General features: G+C 40.1%; 1 protein-coding gene across 1 annotated transcript in view; it reads left to right on the forward strand.

Annotated features, from left to right (window-relative positions):
- usp47 (ubiquitin specific peptidase 47) overlaps nucleotides 1-17893 on the forward strand; it is a 40856-nt gene extending 22963 nt beyond the window's left edge. Inside the window, exons 6-28 of the mRNA XM_067458595.1 lie at nucleotides 557-702; nucleotides 821-900; nucleotides 2453-2602; nucleotides 3197-3292; nucleotides 3369-3521; nucleotides 4746-4904; nucleotides 4998-5129; nucleotides 5213-5289; nucleotides 5380-5435; nucleotides 5535-5647; nucleotides 7586-7690; nucleotides 7875-8082; nucleotides 8236-8351; nucleotides 8966-9085; nucleotides 10453-11218; nucleotides 12702-12877; nucleotides 13025-13105; nucleotides 13233-13348; nucleotides 14860-14978; nucleotides 15057-15187; nucleotides 15288-15335; nucleotides 16036-16166; nucleotides 16424-17893. Of these exons, the coding sequence (XP_067314696.1) occupies nucleotides 557-702; nucleotides 821-900; nucleotides 2453-2602; nucleotides 3197-3292; nucleotides 3369-3521; nucleotides 4746-4904; nucleotides 4998-5129; nucleotides 5213-5289; nucleotides 5380-5435; nucleotides 5535-5647; nucleotides 7586-7690; nucleotides 7875-8082; nucleotides 8236-8351; nucleotides 8966-9085; nucleotides 10453-11218; nucleotides 12702-12877; nucleotides 13025-13105; nucleotides 13233-13348; nucleotides 14860-14978; nucleotides 15057-15187; nucleotides 15288-15335; nucleotides 16036-16166; nucleotides 16424-16598 (3454 nt within the window). The 3' untranslated portion in view covers nucleotides 16599-17893. The remainder of the gene's footprint in view (nucleotides 1-556; nucleotides 703-820; nucleotides 901-2452; nucleotides 2603-3196; nucleotides 3293-3368; nucleotides 3522-4745; nucleotides 4905-4997; nucleotides 5130-5212; nucleotides 5290-5379; nucleotides 5436-5534; nucleotides 5648-7585; nucleotides 7691-7874; nucleotides 8083-8235; nucleotides 8352-8965; nucleotides 9086-10452; nucleotides 11219-12701; nucleotides 12878-13024; nucleotides 13106-13232; nucleotides 13349-14859; nucleotides 14979-15056; nucleotides 15188-15287; nucleotides 15336-16035; nucleotides 16167-16423) is intronic.
- The last annotated feature ends 2730 nt before the right edge of the window (nucleotides 17894-20623 follow it).

The following is a 20623-nucleotide window of genomic DNA, read 5'->3' on the forward strand; positions in this document are numbered from 1 at the left end:
GTTTCATTCTCAGTTTTTAAATATTTTTTAAAAATATAATTTAAATAGATTTTACACACTAATAGCAATATCGTATTGCATATTGAAATTGCATTATTTAACAAGATATTGCATATCGCATTTTTCTTCAATATCGCACAGCACTACCATCAAGTGATCTGTACTGTTTCACTTCAGATTCATCTCAATGGATGCGCAGTGTGTTTGACTTTCCGTAAACTCTAGTGTGAAGAGCTGTGTTTCTCAAACGCGCAAAGAGAGAGTCTTACATACCATGTAGAACACGCTACATGTGAACAATTACACTGATTTTAAGAAGCTTTCTGGCCAAATAAAAAGCACATTAAATCACAATTCATCATGTTGCCTAATTTTATGTTGTGTACAAAATCACTGCAGATGTTTTGAGCGTATTCAATACTTAAGATCTTTTAATAGCTTGTAGTTTATGTTTTTTTTAAATAAACATTAGATTTTTTTTGTGTGCGTGTTCTACCTCCATATTTTGCAATCTACATCTGTTACCTTTAATGCCTTTTAAATGTTTCTGCACCAGTTGGGAGTTCGAGGAGTCTGAGGAGGATCCAGTCACCAGTATCCCGTACCAGCTTCAGAGGCTTTTCGTTCTCCTGCAGACAAGTAAGAAGCGTGCCATCGAGACCACAGACGTGACCCGCAGCTTTGGCTGGGACAGCAGTGAGGGTACGTGGAGTCACTTAACATCCCTTTGAGAAACTTTACCCACATTTGCACTGCTGTTATCAAATAACAGGAGAGGAGTCTGGATTACTCTGAAACTCTTTACCTTGTGTTTTTGCAGCCTGGCAGCAGCACGACGTCCAGGAGCTTTGCAGAGTCATGTTTGATGCACTAGAGCAGAAGTGGAAACAGACCGAGCAGGTATGCGATGCAAGCTCTGCCCCCTCAGCTCTTGATGCTAATCCACAACCAATGAGATCCCTACGTCAGGGCCAGGACAAAAGACCCAATGTTGGTTCGAATGTCCGAATGTCCTCAACATTTGAGGTGGGTTGGGTCATGGTATGCACTTAATTCTGCTGGTTTTCTACAGAGGTTTGCATGTTTCTACATGTAACGGACGTGGGCCAGTAAAACAAAAAAAAGTCCAGAGCCTCAAGGCATGTGTGGCTGTGGTCCAGCATCCTTGTTAGTGTGCCCGCCTCCAACACCAGAGACCCTGGTTCGAATCCCACTTGGAGATGTTCCAGTAGGTCCAGTGACAGTTGGTGCCGTGACCCGGATTGGGAGTGAGATTTAGGGGAGTGAGTGTAAAGGATGTAGGCCAGAAAGAGCAATGCCTGTAAACCTAACTCCCCTGGACTCGAGAGGTGTGCTAGCAGGCTGCGGTCCTAAGCATTCTTGTTAGTGCGCCCGTCTCCCACACTGGAGACGCTGGTTCGAATCCCGCTCGGAGCGGGACGAGTAGGACTGCTTACCTACACTCAGATGATTGTTCTCTTCTAAGCTGTGGTGTCAGACTTTGTGGTGGAAGAAAGACTTCAAAATCTGTATTTGTGGCAGTAAGTTAGTAAAACTAATTATTCAGGTGAAAACATGTCTCAAGCACTTGTTTGGGATTTCTCCTAATTTATACTGGGGTCCAAAAGTGACACACCGCCTAACATCAAAAAGCTAGCAGTGACTGTTGTCTCGCATTGCCTGCGTCTTGACCAAAAAGTCAAGTTAAAAGTGTTTAACACACCACAAAGATTACAGTCAACAGCCAGCTATGCCTGCATTAGAGGAAATAGCTCTCCATACCAGCAGGTGGTAGTCTTTATATATCCTTCACAATGAAAAAACAATTATACAAACCGTTAACAAAGCAGCACTTGCAGGAATCATGTTGGTCTTTAAATTGTTCATTCCAGACAGTCATGTCATTTTGAAAATGTTCACATATTGGAAGGCCCAGATAAGATGCAATTAGAAGAGCCGTCTGTGTGTACCCTCTTGACTTTGTTTGCTTGCTTTCATAATTTTTCTTCTCATACACTGGTTTGCTACATTGATAAGCCAATCGCTGAATTGAATCGGCAGAAAAGCTGCCAATGGTTGCCGAACACCGCAAACACAGGGTGGACAGACGCACACCGACGGGCCGACCGTCGACTTAGTGTGTCAAGGCCTTTAGACTCCATTGAAAATGTGTAACCTCCTTTGGACAGACATCTCCTTTGTCAGATGTTCCTGTTTCTATTGAAGCACAAGATTCTCTTTAATTCATTCTCCAATTGTGCTAGAGAACGTCATCATCATGCAGTTAGTGTGCTGCCATTAGGTTAGCAAAGATATTCTTTTTTCTTTTTATGCTCATGCCATTTTTAAATAGAAATAATGCATAAAAAATAGTTTTCATTCTGAATTTATGGGTGTGTTTACTGAACTTATGCATGCAGTGTTTTGATGTACTATCTTTTGTTTTCCCAAGGCCGACCTGATCAACCAGCTTTACCAGGGCAAACTGAAGGACTATGTGCGCTGTTTGGAGTGTGGCTATGAGAGCTGGAGGATTGACACGTACTTGGACATCCCTCTAGTCATCAGGCCCTTCGGGGCCAGTCAGGCTTTTGGCAGTGTGGTGCGTCAAGCCATCATTTTGACTCTTTGTTTTTTTTTTCTTCTTCTTTTTTTTTGTAGCTGCATACTAGGATAGGACCATTAGCAGTGTTTGTTTTATATGCCAAAAAGGCATACTGTCACAATGTTAGTTGGTGTTTTTAATATTATTTTAAATGGAAATATGATCAGTGCTATATATCATTTGATACATTGGGAAATTCAAATGAAATCAGGAGTCCACAGTGAAGTAAACACAATCGCAGATTCGCAGCCAATCAGAATATATATTTATAAGTCAGGATATCATCCAAAGTGCTAAACACTGTTATTTTTAATGGGTCCTGTTATGCTGTTTTTTTACATTTTCAACTTTATTTAGTGTGTAATGTTGCTGTTTGAGCATGAAAAGGTCTTCACAGTTACAAAGCACAAAGTCACTCCAGTGGGAGTTATTCTCTTATTTCAGTGTCACTGTTTCTGATCTCCTGAAACGCCGCCATTGTAGAGTTTTCTTCTGGGAATGAACACGTCACAAATAACACTGAATACTGAATAACATATGGATAAACATTGGATATTGCATTTGACTTGTCCTTTTTTTTTTGCTGAACAGGAAGAAGCCTTGCAGGCGTTCATCCAGCCTGAGACTCTCGACGGGCCCAACCAATACTTCTGTGAGCGCTGCAAAAAGAAATGTGACGCCCGCAAGGTGAATCAGATCAGAGGCGATGATTGTCTAGTTCTCTACCACATTTCAGTTTCTTATGCAGTATTTTTCTCTCCAGGGCCTGAGATTCCTCCATTTCCCATACCTGCTGACTCTGCAGCTGAAACGCTTTGACTTTGATTACACCACTATGCACCGCATTAAACTCAATGACCGCATGACCTTCCCCGAAGAGCTGGACATGAGCCCCTTCATCGACGTCGAGGATGAGGTGAGAGACAGCTTCATGATCTCTTTCTTCTTGTTAAGGAACGCTGAACTGATCTCTGGTTTTGTGACTTTGTGTGTCACTTTGCTATAACGTGAGGATGAATGTCGATGTCAGGCTTAATGAACATGCTTGAAAGAAAATAAATAAACTACAATAGTATTAATTAGATATAAATCTGAAATGATTAGCCAATCCCAACTGCTTGATTGTTGTATCATCTAAAACTGTAAAGTTAATGTACACAGATCAGGCATAACATTATGACCACTGACAGGTAAAGTGAATAACACTGATTATCTCTTCATCATGGCACCTGTTAGTCGGTGGGATATATTAGGCAGTTAAGGGAACATTTTGTACCCAAATTGTTAGAATCAGGAAAAATGGGCAAGCATAAGGATTTAAGCGAGTTTGACAAGGGCCAAATTGAGATGACTTGATGACTGAATTAGAGCATCAGCTCTTGTGGGCTGTTCCCGGTCTGCAGTGGTCAGTATCTATCAAAAGTGCTCCAAGGAAGAAACATTGGTGAACCAGCGACAGAATCATGGGCGGCCAAGGCTCATTGATGCACGTGGGGAGCAAAGGCTGGCCTGTGTGGTCCGATCAAACAGACAAGCTACTGGAGCTCTAATTTCTCAAGTTAATGCTGGTTCTGATAGAAAGGTGTTTGGAAACCTTGAGTCCTGCCATCCATGTGGATGTTACTTTGACACATACCACCTACCTAAGCATTGTTGCAGACCATGTACACCCTTTCATGGAAACGGTATTCCCTGCTGGCTGTGGCTCTTTCAGCAGGATAATGCGCACTGCCACAAAGAAAAAATGGTTCAGGAATGGTTTGAGGAGCACAAGTTTGAGGTGTTGACTTGGCCTCAAAATTCCCCAGCTCTCAATCCAGTCCAGCATCTGTGGGATGTGCTGTGCAAAGTCCGATCCATGGAGGCGCTCACCGCGCAACTTACAGGACTTAAAGGATCTGCTGCTAACATCTTGATGCCACATACCACAGCACACCTTCAGGGGTCTAGTGGAGTCCATGCCTCAATGGGTCAGGGCTGTTTTGGCAGCAAAAGGGGGATCAACACAATATTATCATAATGTTACGCCTGAACATATGTTTATGTCCAACTTAACTGCTGACTGCTTGGTACCTTGCCAACAAATAATAGTAGTTTAAAACCATATTTTTGATGCATTAATTAATAGTTTTGTCTGCAGAAATCACCTCAGACCGAGAGCTGCACTGACAGTGGGGCGGAGAATGAAGGAAGCTGCCACAGTGACCAGATGAGCAATGATTTCTCCACGGATGATGGCGTGGACGAGGGCATCTGTCTGGATAACACCAGCAGTGCAGAGCGGGTGCTCAAACCAAAGGTTAGCTCACATCCTCTCTGAACCCAAATGCTTGAGTGCTGTACTGAACTCGGAAGATGAAAGATAAACATGCCTCTTCTGTCTCCTTTATAGAGCTCTTTGACCTTTGAACTCTTCTCGGTCATGGTGCATTCTGGGAGTGCAGCAGGCGGGCACTACTACGCCTGCATCAAGTCCTTCAGTGACAGCCAGTGGTACAGCTTCAATGACCAGCATGTCAGCAAGGTCAGCAGGCTTTCTGCTTTTCACAGAATGAAAGAAAATAACACAGGGTTGTAAATTGTGTTGCCATCATGTGTGTGTTCCAGATCACACAGGATGACATCCGGAAGACATATGGCGGATCCTCAGGGAGCAGAGGCTATTACTCCAGTGCCTTTGCCAGGTGTGTGTACATGTGATGCCAAAGAAGACCCTTGTAAAGCACATTATAGAATAAAGTATTTTGATCAAATCTGCTTTTATGCCTCGACAGCTCTACAAATGCATACATGCTCATGTACAGACTAAAAGACCCCTCCAGAAATGCAAGTAAGGGAACTGACATGGATATTTTTTTCCTTCAATATAAAAAATATGACTTCCCTCTCTGAGATTCTGGAATTTAATGTACTCTCTTTGTGTTTGCAGAATTCCTCGAAGTGGAGGACTTCCCAGAGCACATAAAGAGACTGGTCCAGCGAGAGAAAGAGTCTGAGGAGCAGGAGAAGAGGCAAAGAGAGATCGAGCGCAACACATGCAAGGTAAAGTGCCTGCACAGCACAACCAGTACCCTTTTCTGCATGCCGTGGAGACTTGGGCTGTGTTCCACAATCCTAATGAGCTCCCTACCTAGACAGCATTTAAGGCATAATAGGTGCGTGCTCTATGGGAAGACTGTTCTAAGCAATGTGCAACAGAAATTGGCCAATATTCATTATCTGAAGAGATTCAAGGGTGTGTTCACAAATGAAATAGACCTACCTGAAAAACTTCATGCATTAGTAGGCCTGTCACGATAACAAATTTTGCTGGACGATAAATTGGCCAAGAAATGACTACGATAATATTGTCGTTCTGAGACCATTTTCATATAAAATAATGACATAATAATGCAGATACACCTTTTCAAAGATCAAGAAACTTTTATTTCTAAAGATTATTTAACACTGAAGAAAACACTTTAAATATCCACAATAAATGAACAAAACAACCAAAAACAATAAAAGCAATGGACACTCAGCCTGTTAACAAAAAATGCACTTGAATAAATATCATAAACAATAAATAAAACGGATGAAAACTGCAACGGATGATTGTGTTTTAGGTGTGTATTAGGGTTGGTTCGTATCACCGTTTTTGGTTCTGTATGGTTCTTGTTGTTGTTTTTCTTTTAATTGTTAACACTCCAGAAATGTACTTCAGCATATGAAATATAGCTTAATTATCCACAATGTAGGATACAGTATTAAAAAAATATATATATCCTTAATTATATGTTATATCATGTAATTATGCACAAACTGAACTTGACCATCTCTGAGGAAAGCGAGGTGAGATTTTGATACAGCACGAGAGAAGACATTGATGATGCTTTTCATTTATTTGGCAAAAAAAAAGCAGATTGTGTATTGCTCTCTCTACAGGAACTCATGTGCCTTTTTAGCACACAAAGACTGAACTGAAGAATTAACTTGCATTTATCAAACTGCCAACTTTAGTGTAACGTTAGCTTGTTTATACTCAACGCGTCTGCTCAATGCGAGGGTGCTCTCAGCAAAAATGACGTCAACGCGGAGCGCTCGAGCTCGACCCTAGTTCGCTTGGCGGTGTGCACATCAGATTTTGTAACTTTACATGCGGCTCTGGAACTGAAGAAGCACGAGTTCCAGGCATATCTGGCCGAGCATGACGTCTCATCACCCCTCAGTCTGCGCATCGAGCATAAACCATAGGTATAAACATTAGACTGAAAAAAAAAAAAAACACCTCCCCAAATGGACGAGGCGCGTGCAGTCAGCAAGAGAGACGAGGAAAACAAACAAGCATTTGTTTTCTCGAGCTGTTACTTTAAGACCGGCTGCACAGATCCAGTTTACTCATGCATTGTTCTTTCTTAACTGTTAACGTTCACTTAAGATATAAATGACTGCTTACTTGCAAATACCTGTCACTTTGACACGTGTATGTATATTTAAGCGTTCAAGCCAAATTAAGGGACAAAAAGCAGTTTTTCATGTCACGCATCTATCAGACAGCGCTGAGAAACAGTCTCTGTGTGGGCTGCTTTTTACAGGAGAGGGGGGTAGGAGAATTTTTAGCTTAAGTCGTGGAGAAATTGTGAACATGGACTTTACATGGTACAGTGTGACCGGGAGGTGAATGTTCGGTCAGCTCACTTTCTGATAGGGTATTGTTTGGTTTTTTATGTGATAATCTTCAGACCGTGCACACGTTGTCCTTGGGATTGCCCCTGCACGATTTGTGATTTGAGATCGTGTTCTTTCGAGCAGATTTACTCACTCTTAATGCACCTCACACCACAGGATAATCTGATAAAATAATCTGCTAAACTATCAAGATATTCAGGACTTTACCTAGGTTTGTTGAAACGGGAGAAATCAGTCCAAAATCGCCCAGATTGACTAACCAGATTGTCAATGTTTGGAACCGAACCTTATTATTCTGTCTTCTTTCTTTAGATCAAGCTATTCTGCATGCATCCAGTGAAGTTGATGATGATGGAGAATAAGCTGGAGGTTCACAAGGACAAAACTCTCCAAGAAGCAACCGAAATGGCTTACAAGGCAAGTTGTGTAAAATGTTGTTGTCTAAATGTCATCTCTGCATCAGATTGTCTAAGGTTAAGTTGGTCTTTATCCTGATAGATTAACCTTAAAAACAGATCAGGAAGCTTTGCCTCTCTGAATTTATCACTGATTGGTGTTCTTGTGTCGATGTGTGTTGTGTGATTGTCCTCTGTGTGATCAGCTGATGGATCTCGAGGAAGTGGTGCCACTGGACTGCTGTCGATTGGTCAAATACGACGAGTTTCATGAATACCTGGAGCGTTCGTATGAGGGTGAGGAAGACATGCCCATGGGTTTGCTGCTCGGCGGGGTCAAATCTTCGTACATGTTTGACCTGCTCCTGGAGATCCGCAGACCTGACCAAGCGTTCCAACCCTACAAACCTGGAGGTCTCTACTAAGCTAACTTTTTTGACATTTAAAATATACTATGTCTCAATGAAAGTGACATAAATGCATCATCCCTTTGCAGTCCTTTGACCGGATATCCTTTTAAAACCTCCTCACTGTGAACTGCTGACTGTGTTTGTGTGTTGATTGCAGAGGTGATGGTGAAGGTCCATGTGGTGGATCTAAAGAGCGAGTCTATTGCTGCCCCAGTCAGTGTCAGGGCTTATCTCAACCAGACCATTATGGAGTTCAAGCAACTCATTGCACAGGTACAGAATCTCATTTCTGAACACATATAAAGGGCACTTTCCATGAATACTGTAGAAATGTGGCCCATAATTTTTTTAAGCAAAAAAGGCCCAAGATCAATGTGAAAAATTGGAAATCTAACACTAAATTATAATAATAATGTAAAAGTACCTCCTTTATTCTGACACAAACTGTCAAAAAATGATATTAAAAGTCATTGTAGATTTTTATTTTGTCCTTATTCTAATTTACGATTTTATTTTTACTTAAGTCTGTTTCTTTAAAAAATACTTCATTTGTATTTTCGTATTTTAAACTTTTATATGAATTCATTTGATCATTTTATTTGCCTTGAAAATGATCGTACACATGAGGGCTTTTAAACTATATTTAGACCAGATTTGCAAAAATGTTATATTTGTCTAATATCTGAATTATATAATGTCTGGATATTCTCTGAAGCATCAACTTTCTCTGATACTTTGTAGGGAAAAAAAGTATAAAGATATAATTTAGAAATATTTTTTTATAATTTATGATTTTCAAGCACTATACTCTATTTGTGGAAAGTGCCAAAGACTTGAAACGGATGCCTGCTTCCATCTAACCTGTTGTCTTCTCGTTGTGTTCTCAGGCCACGGGGCTTTGTGCCGAGACGATGCGTATTGTCTTAGAGCGCTGCTACAATGACCTCCGGCTTCTTTACGTGCCCAACAAGACTCTGAAAGCGGAGGGTTTCTTCAGGAGTAACAAGGTTCACTAGCATAACACACTTTTGATTGGCTCTGTTCCAGAACTAAGCTGCCGCACCATCTACATCCTAACCAAAGTAGAACATGAACATGTTCAAATGCTCTTCATAAGCAGTCATTGTCTTTAGTAACACTTTATTTTACTGTTCTTGTTACACATGTTTTTTTTACATGTACTAATTTGGTGACAACATGATGCTCTAAACACAAAATACAGGACACTCACTTATATTTGCTAAAATAGTACATTATTAAATATGAAGTAAATTCAAGTATATTTCTAACTATACTTTATGTATAGGTATACTAAGATCTATTTTTATATTACTTTTGACTAAAGTGGCCCTATTTTTAGTTCATGATATTATACTTTTAAGTCTTAAGTTTTAGTAAATGTATTTAAGTACTAGTGTATTTATTGTAGTATAGTTCACAGTACTGTTAAGTTAGCTATGTACTTCCTGCTTACTTTTTTAAAATCAAAATACGCTTTGAAGTATACTCTCAGTGGACTACCAGTTTAATCATTTTTATATGGATATTTTTATAAGTATACTTGTTTTTTTTTTTTGAGTGAACTTAACCTATTTATAATTTACTCACAGCACTGTTACTCTAAACTTGAACCTGCATGTTTTTAAGAAAGTATTTAAAAATATGGAACCTCTAAAGGGAAATGGTGATGTTAAAAAATGAGATGGGAGGAAAAAATAATATTTCAATGCTTTTGCATTCTCATGAAACTTTTGCATTTGAGATGTATATTAACCCGTTGCTGTGTATGATTACATTACTCATACAGCATCACACAGATTATATGAATTGATCTGTTTTATTCATATCACATTCTATAGGTATGTAGGTATATTAGGTACCTATAAAATTAACTTTATCCTTCTCCCACTAAACCGGCCACTTGCTTCCATGCATTTTGGGGAAAGTGGATGAATTGACGTGTTGTAAATCCAACAGAGACAATTCTCTGAATTGCAATTCTCTCAAACATGCATACGTTATTGATCAGCTAACATGATCATTATAAAGGTTTATAATAATAATAATGTGATGTGTTCTAAAAAAAAAAAAAAAAACTTGCGCTGGGGGCTCAGCGTGAATATTTCAATCTTGCGCATGAAAGGGCTAATAGCTTGGTAGTATAAACTTTTTAAAGGATTCTACCTTTGAATTTTAGCCATATTTTGCAGTCTTAAGCTGACCTAACATTGTAATGGCCTTCACATCAAGAATGTCCCTCAAGGCTAATTTGACAGACTAAGTTTAACAATTGTCTAAAATTTTAACTTCATTGCCCTTTAAAAAGATGTCTTAATGTTGCTTCTTTCTGTAAAATGCTCTTGTTTATTCTCAGGTTTTCGTGGAGAGCTCAGACTCAACAGACCATCAGGTGGCTTTCACTGACTCTGTTTTGTGGAAGCTCCTGGATCGCCATGGGAACACAATCAGACTGTTTGTCTCCCTGCCCGAGCAATCGCCGGGCTCTTTGGCTAATAGAACTAGTTGCCCCAAAGCTAGCGCTGACTCTGAGGACTCTTTTGATGGGGCGAAGGGCAGCAGGAAGTCAGTGGAGGCCATTCTTGAAGAGAGCACGGAGAAGCTGAAGAACCTTTCTTTACAGCAGCAGCAGCAGCAAACCTCCAGCACCAGTGACAGCCAGAAGAGCTCCGAACACAGCGACTTCGAGCACATTGATTCACCAGCACAGGATCCGGACGTTGCCTCACAGCCTTCCCAGACGGAGAACTGCACACGGGCCGCCTCCGAAACAGAGAACCAGTTCCCCTCCGAGGAGCGCTCGGACTCGGACGTCAATAACGACCGCAGCACCAGCTCTGTGGACAGCGACATCCTGAGCTCCAGCCACAGCAGCGACACACTGTGTAATGCAGACAGCGGCCCGCTTCCTCTGGCTAATGGCCTCGACTCGCACAGCATCACCAGCAGCCGGCGCTCCAAAGCACACGAGGGGAAGAAGGAGACGTGGGACACGGCGGAAGAAGACTCAGGCACAGACAGCGAGTACGACGAGAACGGCAAGAGCAAAGCTGACGCCCAGTACTTGTACTTCAAAGCAGAGCCGTACTCACAGGAGGATGGATCAGGAGAAGGACAGAAATGTAAAATTTGTTTTTGTTGTTTTATTTAAAGGTGCACTGTGTAATATTTATGAGGCTCTATTGACAGAAATGCAATATCATATACATAGTTATGTTTTCAGTGAATTATATAGACCTTACATAGTGAACCGATATGTTTTTATGACCTTAGAATGAGCCATTTCTATATCCTTACACCACAGGTCCCCTTAAAGTGAAATCGCCATTTTGCATTGCCCTGTTTCTACTTTAGCCCTAATCAGACAAACTGCTCTACAAAACGCTAGCTACTCTGCTGTCTCAGACGACGGCATCTTTGTCCATTGTTGGCCACCGTAGCTTCTCTATGTGCTTCAAAAAGGAGACACTGAAAAACAATCATGAGCTGCAACTTAATAAATGAACACAGTGCCATGCTTCACTCTTAAACTGCAGGGACCGCTATATTTTTTCTAAAATAGATTAATCTGCCCATGAAAATAGCCATAGATGTAGTAGAACTTAAATGGCAGGACATATTTATTTCATTAAATCGAATCCTTCGTAGTATACCACATTAAGCCATATCACGATAACAATTGACATATCATGCATTTAATGTGGTGCAAACTACCAAATAAAATAACTTAAGCTTGATTGTTTAACATTACATTTTTAATGAAGATATTAGTTTTGCAATTTTTATAGTATATTAAAAAAGATTTTGTTGAATTAAATTAAATTTCAATAAGGTTCACAAACTACATTAGTTAACATGAACTAATAATAAACTGCACTGCTGCAACATTTATTAATCTTTGTTCATGTTAATTTCAGCATTTACTTATATATTATTAAAATAAATAGTTGTATTTGTTAAAATTAGTCAATGCATTAATCAATTTTAAAATTAAAGTAACATGAACAAACAGTGAACAGCTGTAAAAAAGTTGAACAAATACAGTATCAAATGCGTTGCTCATGGTTAGTTTATGTTAGCTAATTCATTAACTAATGTTAACAAAAAAAAACCTTATTATAAAGTGTTACAATTTTTCTCTAATATCATGCAGTGTTTGTCAATTGACTGGTAAGCTTTTTAAAAACTATTTATAAACTTTATAATGGTTTATAAGGAAATATAAGGATTTTACTTATATTAATATAACCGGGTTTTTCCCTGAATGGATTTAAACAGTTAAACTAAAGAAAAGAGAGTTAGTTACTGTTGCGTGTCATCTTACAATGTTTACCTCTGCTAAAAATATGCCTGAAGATTAAACCAGTCTGTTCAGTTGATCAGCCAGTCAAATCCACCTTAACCAGTAAACATCTTAGGCTGGTTTAAACCAAATTTTGATAGGAAGCCAGGAGAAAAAAGTTAAATAATTGTATTACACTGTAATCTTTTTTTTGGAAACCCTGATAAAAAAAAATCAGGATTTTTTGATAAATAGAAAGCAAGGAAGGGTAGTTTCCAAACTTTGTTCTCTAAAGTTAACATTGGCAATCTGATCTGTTTCAGGTTTACTTGTCCACGTTGACAAGAGGATCACACTGGCTGCGTTCAAACAGAATCTAGAGCCGTTCGTTGGCGTTCCCTCCACTCAGTTCAAGGTCTTCCGGGTTTATGCCAACAACCAGGAGTTTGAGAGTGTGCGGCTCAATGAGACGCTCTCCTCTTTTTCTGATGACAACAAGGTGAGTTTGTAACTTCACTTTCTCCTATCCCAGCTTAACATGTAAAGACAACCATATTGTTCTTGCAATTCTGTTTGGTACCTCTAGATTTAATACATAAATGACACTCTACATGTTTAAATGCACTGCTGCTCTGCTGTTGAACAGATCACGATTCGACTGGGACGTGCACTGAAGAAAGGAGAATACAGGGTAAAGGTGTACCAGCTGCTAGTTAACGACCCAGAGGTGAGCCAACATTTTTCTTTGTGCATTTAGATGTGGGTGAGATTAGTTGTCTACAGTGGAAAGAGTATTCTGAATATGGAAAAAATATTTTTGTGCTCATGCAACATGTATTGTTTGGTTTCGACAGCCCTGTAAGTTCCTTTTGGATACTGTGTTCGCTAAGGGTATGACTGTTCGGCAGTCTAAGGAGGAGTTGCTGCCTCAACTCAAAGACCAGTGCAAACTGGACCTCAGTATAGACAGGTGAGCCCCCCATGGTCCACTTGTATTGGTCAAGATTTTTTTCACCAGAATTATTTATGGTTTATTCTACTGTACATCTATAAACATCCTTTAGGATTGGCTAATTCAGTGGTCCCTAAGCTTTTTCTGCTGGCCCTCCTTTTGTACAGAAACATTTTTAAGCCCCCCGCCTGCATGCACCCATTAAGACACTCTCAGACATGAACTTACTTATAGGATTTATTTAAAACATTGTAATTAATAGTAAACGCGTCATCAGAAAAGAGCAGAGATGTTGCTGCAAGAGGAAGAGGGGAGTTATTTTGATTCAAGATTACAAGGGCACACAAATTGATATGCACGGATAGATCATTTGCAATAAATACTGCAATTTTGATTTCAAAGTGACTTTAAAGGGGAAGTTTCACGCAAGAAGTTAAATTCTGTCATTTACTCACCCTTAAAGGGTTAGTTCACCCAAAAATGAAAATTATGTCATTAATTACTCACCCTTATGTCGTTGGACACCTGTAACACCTTCGTTCATCTTCAGAACACAAATGAAGATATTTTTGTTGAAAGCTGATGGCTGAGAAAGGCTTCAAAAAGGCCTCCATTGGCATTCAGTACATTTCCACTGACCCACTCACAAGACCCATAAAGGCACTAAAGACTTCGTTACAAAGTCCATCTCACTACAGCGGCTGTACAATAATTTTACAATGCAACAAAAATAGTTATTGTGCGCACAAAAATCAAAATAACTATATAATCCACCAAATTATTGACGTGAACTCGACGCATGCACGAGAATATGACGCAGCTCCGCCGTTCGAATCATAGTGTATACATGACCCGGAAGAGGAGGAGCCGCTATCGCGTGAGTTCCAGGTGAGTTCACGTCCGAGACCTACACGGAAGACAATATCTTGGCAGATAAAGTCATTATTTTGATTTTTTTTGCTCACAAAAACTGTTCTCGCCGCTTGGTACAATTATTGTACAGCCACTGTAGTGAGATGGACTTTGTAACGAAGTCTTTAGTGCCTTTATGGGTCTTGTGAGTGGGTCAGTGGAAATGTACTGAATGCCAATGGAGGCCTTTTTGAAGCCTTTCTCAGCCGTCAGCTTTCAACAAAAATATCTTCATTTGTGTTCTGAAGATGAACGAAGGTGTTACAGGTGTCCAACGACATAAGGGTGAGTAATTAATTAAATAATTTTCATTTTTGGGTGAACTAACCCTTTAAGTTGCTCCAAACCTGTGTGAGTTTCTTCATTGTATTACTAAAAGAAGATATTTTGAAGCAGGTCGGTAACCAGACAGTTGACGGTAGCCATCGACTTCCATTGGCCTGACTCGTTAATACGCTGCAACTGTTTTGGACGCACATCCATCTTCTGCCCGCAGCAATGTCACATCTCAATTCTCGACTGCAGCAACTGACCTTTCAAATGCACTGACTCACAGCAGAGGATGATTAACGGCTCTGAATACAAACAAGAGGTGTGTCGCTGTGTGTGTGTGACAGGTTTAGACTCAGGAAGAAGACCTGGAAGAACCCAGGCACAGTGTTTCTGGATTATCACGTCTATGAGGAGGACATCAACATCTCCAGTAACTGGGAGGTGTTCCTGGAAGTCCTTGAAGGTGAGGTTGTCATAAATATTCAATGGCTAATCCAGCAGCCCCATGTATTTTGTTAATAATTGATTTACTTGCTTCCAGAACCGGAGCGGATGAAGTCCATGTCTCAGTTAGCAGTTCTGACCCGCCGCTGGTGCGCAGCCCAGATGAAGCTCGAGGCCTTTCGGGAGGTGGTGCTGGAGAGCAGCAGCGTAGAGGAGCTCAAGGAAAAGGTTTCTGGAATACAGAATTGCTAAATAGAATTGCTGATGAATGCTTACAATTCCCAATTGTCATTTGAGTTCTAATGTAATTTTTGTTTTGTTTCCTCAGCTCAGTGAAATGAGTGGAATTCCTTTAGAAAACTTGGAGTTTGCCAAGGTACGGATCAGATTTAGTAGAGTTTCAGATGCCCTTCTTAAGATGCGACTTGCACAAATAAATCGTGCTATTCACGTGTAGTTGGGCGCTTAAACAGTTTGTTTCCTCGCTTCATTCGCGCGTGACATTCACAACAGACGCCAATTCGCATCATGGGAGGGGCTTCTGTTGCGAAATGGCTGACATGGGTTGTTTTAAAATACGGCGAATAAGCTCAATTTGTCCGCTTTAACCATCTTGTAGTCAATAGGCTGAATTCAGAGTGATTGGGATACTTTTTTTTCCAAGTCATTTCAGTGGCACAAAGTGTGGCCCAATCACCCTGTGTATAGCTCAATTTGACTAAAGAGTGTTTTTTTTATTTTATTTACCAGATTGTCTGACCTCCTGACTCATTTTTTCCAAGCAAAATCCTTTTTTATTCCTGTTTCTATAAAGTACGAAGATGTATCATACATACTCTTCAGTGGATGCTCCGGGTGTCCACATATGATTGTTGTCACTACTAGAGCAAGCTCCTGATTGGTTAACGTGCCACGAATATCCACCAGCTCAGATTTTTAATCTTGTGATATTTTAATCTCTCAATTCGCACCGCTGAAATATCTTTTCGTGTTTTTGCGTTGACTTAACATGCAAATCATTTGCGCTCATCGCTTAATTCGCATTTAGTGATACGAGTGTCTTGTTTCTCTTACAGGGACGAGGAACTTTTCCTTGTGACATTTCAGTGCTGGAGATCCATCAGGATTTAGATTGGAATCCTAAAGTCTCCACCCTCAATGTCTGGCCACTCTACATCTGTGATGATGGCGCTGTGATCTTCTACAGGTAAAGCTTTTCCTTTTCATAAATGGAACTGGCCACTATTTATGATTTAATGTTTTTATGTGAATTTAATTATTAAAGTCTAAATTGTTAGGCAGGCATGTTATAATATAATAATTACAGTTACTAAACTTCCTTTAATTCAACATTATCATGCTGTTCTTAAAGCTTAAGTGAACTAAATGAATGACCTTACTCAGTGATTGACCAGTTGGTCAACCCTCCGTTTACTGGTTTATTTCCTGCTCCCACCTCTACAGGGACGGCACCGAGGAGCTCATGGAGCTGTCAGAAGAGGAGCGCAATGAACTGATGAAGAAGGAGAGCAGCCGCCTGCTGAAGACGGGCCACCGGGTCAGCTACTCCCCCCGCAAAGAGAAGGCACTCAAAATCTACTTGGACGGCGGGCCTGCCAAAGACCCTGGACAGGACTGAGTGTGGGGGAGGACTGTCCTTCCCTATTTTCTATCTGGCCTGCCCGCTGCAGTGTAGCGCTGCCTCGCCAGCGACCCTGGCATTTGGGCTCCACGTTGAATCAACGTCACCAGTGCTGTCCGGCTGACGCTCTCTTCTTTGAGCTCCAGAACGCATAGCGCGTATTAAGAGTACTATTGTGCACCATAGTTTATTGTACTGTAATGTTTAAAGGGAAGTGCAAAAGCTATTTCAAGTTAAATATTCAGATAAATCAATTTAATAATAATGACATGGGTGCGCTCGTTGGAAGAAAGAGGGCTGTTTGGGAGATATTTTATCGCTCTCTTCATTTTGCACTCTCGGTGCGCCGTCTTCATTGATTTTCGTCCCGTCGTTCTGCATTTGCCGTTTGTCCATCACTCGCTCTATCATTTTGAGATGCGATCCAGCGCATCAGATTCTCACGTTATCAACGTCCGTCATCCCGAGTCACTCGAGCACAGTGCATAATGTATCCAGCCACCTCCAAACGCCTGCACTGCTCGTCTTCCATTTCGTAGAGCTCTTCGATCGACTCCAGTCGTAGTATGACACGTTCACTTGACATTTTGGGTATGATGCTCTCACTTGAATATTGGGATATCTCTCCTTTTGTTTATTTAACACATAGTTGTGAAATTAAATGCTTCTTTTCTGGCTGAAGAGATTCTATTCTTGCAGTTCATGCTTCCTCTTTTGTGTGTGGGTGTGGCTAGCGGTTTACACGCCCACTGACTGCTGAAGTCACGCCCATTTTATAGGGAGCTCCGCCCTCCTCGTCTCACTACTCTTCCTACTGGGGCTAATGACACTGGTACATATGAATTGCAAGCCTTTGAGTAGGGCGTCATGAATCAAGTAGTGTGCTTCGTTCACCCGATTCTTTCGTTTTTTTCTTTCGTGTAAATTATTTCACTTGAGACTGATAAAGATGATATTATGTCTTGTGAGTGACTTTTAAAGGCACGTGTTTTAATTTTGTTGACCTGTACTCGGCTTTTCTTTTCCATTTAGACATGTCCTGTTTCTTTTTAATTTTTTTTGTTTTTATTTCTGCACAATGTGAACGGAGCCTGTGGGTTCGGATGTGGCAGGTGTGTGTGCATGTGTGGAAATGCTTCTCGCTGCTGTTTTTGCGTAGCTGGAAATCAGAGGGTGCGGAGGAGCGCCAGTGTTGGAGCTCGACCGAATCGCCGCAGGTTTCTGGGCTCCTGATTCTGCCACAAGCTGTTCACAGTAGACATGCCAATACTGAAATAAAAAGCAACAATCAATCTCTTTTTGCCTGCCTTCAGGTTGACGCATATGAAGAACTCGTACTTAATGCATTTTACGGACTCAAATATTGCTTGATTTTATAAAATGACACAGTAACACTATACAACCGTTTACAAATCATTTTCAAGCTATTGGTTTATAGTTAGTTAATAATTAATTTATATATTGATGTCTCTACATTGTTCATATAATAAGATATACACAAATAGTGGTCACTGTAACAAAAGTATTACTGTTTAATTAGCTCATAAAAAACGTAGATAATGTTTTTTATGCTTTAGCCATTTACAGCTCTGGAAAAGTGATCAGTTTCTGGATATAGTCTCTGGATGTATTATTTATATGTATCTGTTTGAGTAAATGCATTTTTTTTTTTAATTTATTCTACAGATTACTTATAAGATTTTCTTCCAGAATTCAAATAAAAATAGATAGTATAGAAAAAATAGTAGTAGATAGAAAAATATGCCATGTTTTCAGACCTGGAATAATGCGAAGAAAGTATATATTCATTTTTAAACGACACAATACTAATGTTTTAACTTAGGAATCATTCAGAAATTAATATTTGGTGGATTAGCCCTGATTTCCAATCACAGCTTTCATGCGTCTTGGCATGCTCCCTTCCACATTGCTGTTGGGCGACTTTATGCCACTCCTGGCGAAAACATTCACGCTTGGCTTTATTTAATGGGTTGTGACATTTCCAGGGGTTTTCAGTGAGGTTCACATCTGGAGATTGGGCTGGCCATGACAGGGGCTTGAGAGGCTGAATGGATTGGAGCATTTCCCTGCCGGATAAACCAATCCTTTTGAGTTGAGGAACAGAGCAGGAAGAGGCCATTTTTCTTTCAGAATAATTTTGTACATTGCTTGAATTATGCATCCTTCGCAAAGACTTAACATGTCCAACTCTAGCTGAAGAACCACCAGATCATCCTCCACCAAACTTCACGGGGTGTGCGCGCGAGACTGTGGGTTGTAGGTCTCTGTCAAGCCATTAGAGGACCAGGTGTTGGGCAAAACTGAACATTGGACTCGTCAGAGATGATAAGTCTTTGTGTAGAATTGATTTTTCCTTCAATCCACCCCGTCATGGCCAGCCCAATCTCCAGAACTGAAAACCTCGCTAGAGTAAGCAAGAGCCATTAAATAAAGCCAAGCTGTTTGAATTTTCTTTTGCCAGGAGTGACCTAATTGGTGTTGGTTTAAAGCACTTAATGGTATTTTCCAATTTTCTGTGACCTAATGTAAAGTGACAACTATTTCTGGTTAAGCTGATGTTAACGCATAAGAAATTATCCAACTCTTTACTTATGCGCTAATTAAACAATGATTATTTTGTTAATTACAGGGACAATGAATGAAGAGCTCACTATTTGTATATGGCCTATTAATGTATTAACAATGTAGAGACTAGAATATATCAACTATGAAATGACTATAAACAAAGTTTGCAAAGGATTTCCAAGTACTTTATTACTGCATACTTATAAAGTGTTACCAATGATACTAGTAATTAAGTAAAATACTGTTTCCATACTGTCATAACTAAAAAAAGTCCAAAAGATAGCCTATTCACATTTAAACTAGCTGTGGCTCATTCAGAAATATAATGGTTTAATAATTTCACATGTGACGTGTTGTTTACTTGGTCCTAAAGACCCTGATATACTCTCAGTAAAGATTTTTTTTCGCTCTTAGGGGTAAAAAGAAATCGAAAGGTCATGACGCCGCCCACAATGCCGAGAGAGGTTTAGATGAATATGTAAACATGAGCTGCTGGGCACTTTCCTTTCAATAACAGAATAAACACAACGGTGAGAGAACAGCAGTTAAGAAAGCATCTGATCATAGAACGAAAGCATGATCTCTGCAGTTCGGCACTACTGTAAAGTCACATCTTGCGTTTATAGCACTTTATACATTAGATTGCTTTAAAGCAGTAGATTTACAGTATTAAACAGAAGTGTTGGAGTCGCTTTCAATTAGAATCAAGTTCTGCTGTAAAGCGGCTCTCCAGTGTGTTCATGACCTCGACGGACTGAACAGAATAAACGCACCGGAGATCTTTTCCATGGCAAAGAAGGCGGAGCCTCAGAGCCACACCTACCTATAACATAATCGCAATCACCAATGGTATTTTGAATGTGTTTACCAGCCGGAGCAAAAATTTTCCAGAAAGTATGCTTTGGCGAGCTAATTCAAACTCCCGAAACTAACAGCAAACAGACTTCATTTAAGCTCTATTTAGTTTGTATATTTGGGCCTTAAGGCAAGGTCACATTAGTGTCATTTTGGTGATATTTTGTGGGCAAAACGTTATTTTGTCTACTGTCAACAGGGTAGAGAAGTATGAAGCACAGCTCAGAAAGAAGTTACTTTCAAACCAAGCAGCTTTCTGTTGGTCAACGTGGTGCATTCACAATCACATGACCAACTTGAAGCAGTTGTGAAGTCTGTGCAAGGGAAATCTTTCACCCCCACTTGAATTTTCCGTGGATTCCTATTAAAATATCTCCTTCGAAATTTTGCTGAAAAGTATATATGGTGGCACCTTTATGTCTTTTAAAGTTTCTATAAAGAAATGAAAAAGTAATTACAACTAGGATGGCAAAATTTGCTGAGTTTTGTGTAAACTTTACAGGGTTTTTTGAACATTTTCGGAAAGTTTCTGGAAATGTACCATGAATGTTCACCCCCTGTGCAACCCTAATTACAACTAA

This window comes from Pseudorasbora parva, chromosome 1 (assembly GCF_024679245.1).
Source record: "Pseudorasbora parva isolate DD20220531a chromosome 1, ASM2467924v1, whole genome shotgun sequence".
In the NCBI taxonomy this organism is placed as follows: Eukaryota; Metazoa; Chordata; class Actinopteri; order Cypriniformes; family Gobionidae; genus Pseudorasbora; species Pseudorasbora parva.